This window comes from Coffea eugenioides, chromosome 8 (assembly GCF_003713205.1).
Source record: "Coffea eugenioides isolate CCC68of chromosome 8, Ceug_1.0, whole genome shotgun sequence".
In the NCBI taxonomy this organism is placed as follows: domain Eukaryota; kingdom Viridiplantae; phylum Streptophyta; class Magnoliopsida; order Gentianales; family Rubiaceae; genus Coffea; species Coffea eugenioides.
Window position 1 is genome coordinate 42009887 of NC_040042.1, and position 8272 is coordinate 42018158.

An 8272-nucleotide genomic window follows, 5' to 3' on the forward strand; every position below is an offset into this window, starting at 1 on the left:
TATTACTACGTATTATTTTATCTCTACATTTAAGTTACTTAATACCAGCTTAACTTTGTGGGGTTGTATGCAAATATATTTCTCTTTTTTTGGTCCTTTATACTACTATTAAAACAGTTGTTTTTTTAACGTGTAAAAGAGTTGTATTCAAGTATCTAAATCCCATTTATTAATTATTACTTCTTTGTCACCATAAGGAAAAGGAAGCATTTTCGTCCGAAGACTGAGTACCAAGCAAGAAGTTAGAGTAGCAAAATTGGAATACAAAACTTTCCATGCAACTTGAAAAATATGCACATGAAAAGTTGGTTTGATTGAGGGAGGAATGAGTGCAACGTTTTAAATATGAATGATTGAAAGGAAAAATTTACAATTGTTAGAAACCATTGGTGCAGTTTTTTTTTTCAATATCTCCTAAGGTTGGGTGTGTTGCCTAATTGCCTTGTGAATATTAGGTAGTGTCTGGGAGTGTTTAACCTGAAAATGGTCCCTTACCATGTGAAACCAAGTACTCTTATCATTGTTAAAGAAAAATTTTCAATAAAATCTTGTAAATTTGATATTTCAAAAAAGTAAGATTAGTGTATTTTTCATTATTTTAAAAAAAAATTCTGTTTACATGATCAATAGGGATTGATGCTAGTATACATTAATACTGATACTAATACTAGTAGCTTGTAAATATATTTCCCACTGTCGAATTTAGAATTCAAATTTTGTGACTGACAGTTATTGACGAGAATGGCACGAAGTACAACATCTAATTGCATTCACTAGAATTTTCTGGATATATACCGCCGGCTAGTTGGCTCATTGAGGAAAAAAAAACACAAGGCGCCTCAACTTTTGAAAATTTATCATTGAAATTATATGAAAAATTGAAACTTGAAAGAAACCAAAAATAGTCAAAGCAACTTTTTCTTTCTTCTGAAAATTTTGATTGACCAACGTGGCAGTTACTTCAACAAGTGAACTAGGCACGTCAATTAATAGTGTTTGGGTTATATTCATTTAATTTAGATTCAGACCCATTAAATTTAATTAAATTCAAACTAGACCCTGATCCTTATAAGTCTAAAAAAATAAATTTAGATCCAGACCCTTGTGGATCTGGATATTCAATAGACATCCGTTGTATTTTTCTAAACATATTAAAGTAAAAGTATATTAAAAATATATACAATTTAAAAATAATAGAAATACCATCCAATTTATACTTTAGAATAATGAAATTAATATTCAGTAAGTTGAATGCTATATGATGAACAAAAAAAAAGAAATATTATTGACTACTTCTATTTAATGTCAAAATTCTGTATCCATGTCCAATCTTTCATTTGTTTGTCTTTATTTTTCTCCTTTTTCTAAAAAAAGAGTTTGTACCAATTATAATGGCCATTGCAATTAGTTTGAAAAAGAAAACAATCATGAAATCTTATTATGTTCGATTTAATGACCATAGAATATTAAATTATAAATTTACTACTATGTATGTATGTGTGTATATACTATTGAATTGGATTAATCTTATACACACTATCAGTGTATACACTATCACTATTAGATAAATGACACATGCGTAAAATTTGAATTTGAAATTTAAAATTTGCTCATGTATCATCTATCCAACCATGAGAGTATACACACTGACAGTGTATATAAAATTTACTCTATTGAATTATTTATACACGGGTCTAGATTTGGGTATGGATCACGAAAAATCAAACCTTACCCAGATCCATAACTCTCTTATAGGATTTGGATATGGGTTTCAGAAATTAAATTCAAATCCCACCAAAATATATTGGATCTAGATTGAATTTGAGTAAAATCTGTCCCATTGACGTACCTAAAGTAAACATACGTACTTAAATCCAGCAAAGGACATACAAAGAAACGTTGCTCTACTGTGTTTTTATATTGCCGAATGAATGTTGCTTTCCTTCCACCGTTTCCTTCTTTATCTTCAGCGTTTTTTCTTTTTTGACGTGTTCATAGGACGAGAAAGAGACACATTAGCATCTAATATTAGAAAGGAATAAAAGAATATCCAGACATGCATTTTTACTAATCTTTCCCTGGTATCTTTACTGATACCATGTTACACGAACCAATTCTCAAAAAGGGTATATCCTTTTTCCCCCCTTTTCCTTAACTTGATAGAAAGTCAGATGTTCATTGGACACTCGTTAAAATGTATTTCAGGTGTTAGATTTCTTGAAAAATAAGATTAAACAGGGCGCATCACACAAAAAGCCTATGCATAAATGAGGCACGACAACCAATGTGAAAGTTCTTTCAAATCACAGCTATGATGGGGTGGCTGTCTAATTATTTTTGGGTGTTTGTACAGGTATCAGTGGAACCGTGCCATTCCCCACTCAAGCCTTTAAGCAGGATAAGGGGTTTTGGGGCCGCCTCTCTTATGGCCATGAGCTGCTTTTTCCGGCATGCCCAGAAGCATCAATTAACTAACAGCTGTGGGGTTCGGTTTGTGGAGTATAATCATCATCATAGCGAATAGAGTCTTCCATCAAATCCAAGAGAAATCTTTGGCCATATTCGGGTGAAAGATGAACCAGGAGGTTACGAAGTTGGAATGATGAGGGTTTCATAAAAGTCCATTTCACTCCTCATGCATGTGCTCTTGCTGCTAAAAAGTCTTGCTACCAATCAATATGTCCCACTCATCCTCATGAATAAGCAACGACCGATCTTCTACTCTTATTACCCCTTCCTTCTTCTTAGGGTCTTCAAGAAAGTCCGATGGATGGAACAATTATTCTATACTTTTTTACACCTGATTATGAATTTCTACCGTGCCATGGTTGGCAACTCGTAGCTGTGCCTACCGTCTGTTTTTTCACTTCAATTTCAGCAATGCAGTTCATCCAACGATGAATCTACATCCAAATTATGGATGGAGCTTTGACACAATCAAGTCAGAATGAACGAAACGTCGTTGAGCTGAATGGGACCAATCTATACTGGAAAGCATTACTCGTTTTTGTAATTGCTGCATTATTTTCAAACTCTTTCTTCAATCAATCGGTAGATTACCCGTCCCCCAACTCCCCCGGCTCAATTGGCCTGGCAAGGTCTCACCACAGCGCTTGAGAAAATGAACCATATGGACGAGGACAAATTTTTACCTCAATTAACGCCACCAATGCGTTAACCTCCCCTACCCCCTACATTCCCTCACCCCCCAAAAAAAAAAAAGTTGCCGGTTCAAAACCCTTGCAGCCTCTTCCACATTTCTTGGAATGAATGGCTTGAAACATGGTACAAATTTCCTTGAATTCAAATTCGAAAAACTAATGAACATCAAATCATTAACCAAATGAATAATTTAGGCGACTGCATATAGGCCGGCCAGAAGCCTCCCAAGACAATGAGGATAAAAAATCACCACTGAAGCTTATGTAATTCTTTCAAGGGGCACAATTGCATGTATTTGTCCCTATACCACAAATCATGTCCAATTTTTCATCATCTCATCAACCCCCTCCTCCAAACCCCCACCACAAAAAAAAAAAGGGAAATTCATAACTGAGCTCCACCACCGCTACTCAAAAAAGACCTTGCCAACTATGTCCAAAATTCTAGCTTTCCTCGTGAACACGCCACGTACATTTGTGGTAATTCACCAAAAGCTGCAAGAGGACCCTGTGGCCTCCGATCAAAACATAGACCACCATGTTAACTAACATTAGTTCAGCCAGCAGCCCAAGCAATCAACAAAGAATTCCAGCAGGCTCATCCTACGGCCAATTGGTTGGTCAATGAACAAAGCAGTTGAGCACTCTAATAACAAGCACATTGCTTAAAAATAACGTACCATCGTGCATGCTAACATCAAAGAACAATTCCTACCAAATTGTGAACAGCATATACATGGTCAAACACAAAGACAAGCTAACTGTAGAACTCAATAATATTCAAACAACTCCAAATCAGCAGTTATTTTGAGCACTTACAATACAAAGACAACCAACAAAAATTTCCAAGAACAGGTTCTGATTTTAAACCAAACTGAGAGATGCAAGTGCCCTTGGTAAATCATTGCACCCGCAGCTCCCAATTTCAAGTCTGGTACACTTTTTAGCTAAACCTACGAAATAAGATATAAAATTACTCCAAACAAGGAAAAATTTACCTTGCCCTTACCAAAACCTCTTCAAAGGAGATCAGCAACATTGGCTGGCAGCTCCTCAATTACAACATTATAAAACTTCTGTATGTCAAAGAGCATGCGCTCGTCATCACGAGTAACAAAGTTGATAGCAACACCCTTCCTTCCAAATCGTCCACTACGACCAATACGATGGAGGTAATTTTCTGGCTGAGTTGGGAGATCATAGTTGATAACAAGTGAGACTTGTTGGACATCAATACCACGGGCCAGAAGATCAGTTGTGATAAGCACACGAGAGGAACCAGAGCGGAATTCCCGCATGATGATGTCTCTGGTGTTCTGGTCCATGTCCCCGTGGGTGGCTGAGACTGTGTGGTCACGGCTACGCATTTTATCAGTGAGCCAGTCCACCTTACGCCTGGTGTTAACAAAGATGACACTCTGGGTAATGGCAAGGGTCTCATAAAGATCGCAAAGTGTTTCAAGCTTCCATTCCTCCTTTTCAACATTGACATAGAATTGCTTGATACCTTCAAGAGTAAGCTCATCACGCTTCACAAGAATCCTTACTGGCTTGTTCATGAACTTCCTTGTGATTTCAAGTGCCTCAGGTGGCATTGTAGCTGAGAATACACCAACCTGAATCTTGGGTGGCAAGAGCTGGAAAATATCATAAATCTGAAATAAAGAAAGTAAATTTATCAGAGGCAGTTTATATTAAAATTATCTGCAACCCGCAACACAGTCTTCCAAGAAATCTAGAAATATGCACACATGACACACACAACCTCTCTTAAAAGGCTGAGAGAGGCAACTTTTCCAACATATACATGCACAACACAAAAGGTGGAAATGACAAATATGATTATGTAAACCTAGCTGCAGAAGCCAACAAAACTACACTATTAAAAAATGAGAACCTGATCCTTGAAACCTCTGGAAAGCATTTCATCAGCTTCATCCAGCACAAACATCTTGATGTAATCAGGGCGAAGTGACTGTCTCCTCAACATGTCAAATACACGACCAGGAGTACCAACTACAACATGAACCCCACTGGAAAGAATGCGCTGATCCTCACGGACACTGGTACCTCCCACGCAAGCGTGAACCTTCACACCAAGGTAGTCACCCAGAGCACGCATAACCTTCTCAATTTGCTGCGCAAGCTCACGGGTGGGGGCAAGAACAAGAGCCTGACACTCAACCACACTATAGTCTAGCTGCTGGAGGATTCCTGAACAGAAAGTTGCTGTCTTTCCGGTTCCAGACTGTGCCTGCTGAATAACATCCAGTCCCTTGCAAAAAGGAACAATTCCCCTTTGTTGAATAGCAGAGGGCTTCTCAAAACCTTTGAATTAAAAATCCAGAATTTATTAGTCAATATTTTTAGAAAAACTATCAAAATAGCCAAACTAAAAAGTTCATAGCAGAAAACATAACAAACAAAATGTACAAGGAGGCATGTATAGCATATCAAAAACATAAAATCACAATGACAAACAAAATCAGTTAAGAATGGAAAAAATTAGCAGCCTAGTAACATATTGAGCAATAGAAAACAAAACTGTCATCACAAAACCAAAGAAGCGTTAGCTTGATGTGAAGGAAACCAAAACAGATGGCAACTTGAGTAAGTAGAGTGCCTCACAACACTAAGGGAGTAATCCAGAAGATTATGGGGCAGATAGAAGCATCTAACCATTCACATAACCGCTAACATAAATAATCTTAAATCAGATCTAGGTCAATCGTATACTAATTTACACATGTATCTGCTTAAAACTTTATTCAAGAACCCTTATTGGTGATCAACAGATTTTATTTTTTCAACCTTATTAGGATATATTATTGTAGCTGTACTCGATACCAATATGCCACATGTTACACAAATTTTCTTAACCAACTATGACAAGCTAAATTTAAAACAAAGTTAGAGAGAAACAATATAGAGATGCCAGCAAACCAATCTGCAAGGGATTAAATTTAGGCCTATGCCACATGATTGACTAGGCAAACAGCGATTCCCAGCCACAGCTTACCATAAGCATAAATGCCCCTGAGAAGGTTCTCTTGCAACCCCATTGAATCAAAACTGTCATAAACCTCATCATAAGAAGTGAAGAATTCCTGACCACCATCAGTACCAAGCCTATGCAGATGAAACAAAAATCAACAATAAGAAATAGACTAAAACATCATAACCAAATCATAGGCTAATCAGTCTCAAGCACAAATAAATTAATGGGATGTAGAACTGGATAGTGGTGTATTTTAAACGAACATATAAAAATACATAACTAGGAATCCAAAAATTTTCAATTTTGATTTTGTTCTTATGAGAGGAGACAAATGCCAGGAAGGACATACAACTCGGTCATTTTAGCATCATATTGACGCGCATCAAATTGAGATCCCTCCGGTGCAATGCCAGCCATGACTGCATTAGTAACAACCAAGTATCAATTGAGTAAAAAGCAATAACATGAATATTCCAATTGTTAGAGATACAATTCAAGAAACAAAGAGCTATATATTTAGTTCTTGCAAAAAGATGCTTCCACGTAAGAAAAATTCATATCTCCATTTACAGAAATACAGTTCAAGTCCAGTGCATCAACAGCTCATGTTGCATCTCCTTAAATCATGAGATCTATCACAATATCATACTTTAGCTCCAGTCACCTAATTAACTTATTAGACACAAAGGGTCATGATTTGGTATTCATGGATTACTGGGAAAACCATAAAGCCAATTCTTACAAACCAATGATCCAGAAAACAAGGGGAAAACGTAAGCCATAGTCTACCAAACATTGTAGTGCATAGAGAACAATCACACCAACAGAATCATCTCATAACCATCTAACTCAACAAGAAAAAAAGCAACCCAAAAAAACCAAACAGGACAAAAAGTTGGTAGCTTCTTAATAGAATTGGGTATCTCCATGCAGACGGTAGGATGAGAATCTACGTCAATGGATTAACATCCCACGCTCCACACTGCGATTCTTAAGCTAGCTTCTGCAGAATATCTACACAATGACCCTAATTAAATTTACAAGCAACTATTTTTGAATCTTCTGACTCTTCAAAGAATGAAACATAGACACACCCCTAAAACATTCCACCAAGAGCAAAAAGCTGAAATAAGAAAAGAAAAAAGTCGGACCCACCATAATGAACCACAACCCTTCATTATAGAAGCATACGAAGAGACACATGCGCCAAAACAATCCATCTTCAACGAAAAAACCACCACAAAGGACTCATCTTTTATTTGACATATAAAAGCAACAAGACGCATCAACAGGTACAATACAAACACAAAAAGCACAAAAATTTTTTAACAAAAAACATCATAAGCAAATAGATCTTCAATCAACGGAGACCCAAAAAAAGAAATCACGAAACTTAACGACTAAAACAAGACGAACCCATCAAAACATGAAGAAAACCCATACGGACCATCATATGCAATCTCAGAAAGGTCATCAAAATCCAATCTTCCACAAATCTAGTAAATCAAGTCCAAATAAGCCCGCAAAATAAAAGAGAAGAGCTACACATAATAAAACAACAAATAAATAGATAAAGAAACACAGCGATGAGATGAATACCTCGCAAATAGTAGCGATGAGATGAAGATCTGAAGAGAAAAAGAGAGGTTTGCGAAAGAAGGCCGAAATAGGGTTTTGCTAAAGCTGTGATTTTGTTTCCGAAACTCCTCGGATCTACGCCGCGGAGTTAAGGAAAAGAAAGAAAATGTGAACTGATGAAAAGAGGGAAAACAAAGACTGCTGCTTTGTTTATTTTTATGCCTTGAAAGGGCGGTGGGCTGCGGGGACGCTGAAAGGGGAAAAAGAGAGGGGAGGAAAAAGCACACAAAGCCTTTAGGGATTGGGATTTGCTGCCCTGGTGCTTTGTCTTCTTCTTGTCAATTTCCAATTTTGCCACTCAGGGTTGCTCTGAACGATGTCGGTTTGAGTGATTTATGGTGTGAACGATGTCGTTTTGATTGGGCTGGTTAAAAGCTGTGACACCGTGATTGGGCTGTGGGTTCTTATATGCGTCTCTGGGTGGAAAGTTTATGGGTCTGATGATTGGGCTCTTGGGTAATTCCATTGGCAAATC

At 37.1% G+C, this 8272-nt stretch overlaps 1 protein-coding gene across 1 annotated transcript; it reads right to left on the minus strand.

Annotated features, from left to right (window-relative positions):
- Positions 1-3894: 3894 nt before the first annotated feature.
- Positions 3895-7996, minus strand: LOC113779869 (eukaryotic initiation factor 4A-14). Its single transcript, XM_027325633.1, has 5 exons — positions 7759-7996; positions 6509-6578; positions 6181-6290; positions 5059-5489; positions 3895-4816 (listed from the first exon to the last, which is right to left on the minus strand). Exons 2-5 carry the CDS (start codon positions 6574-6576, stop codon positions 4181-4183), a joined length of 1245 nt encoding a protein of 414 aa, XP_027181434.1. The 5' UTR covers positions 6577-6578; positions 7759-7996; the 3' UTR covers positions 3895-4180.
- Positions 7997-8272: the final 276 nt, after the last annotated feature.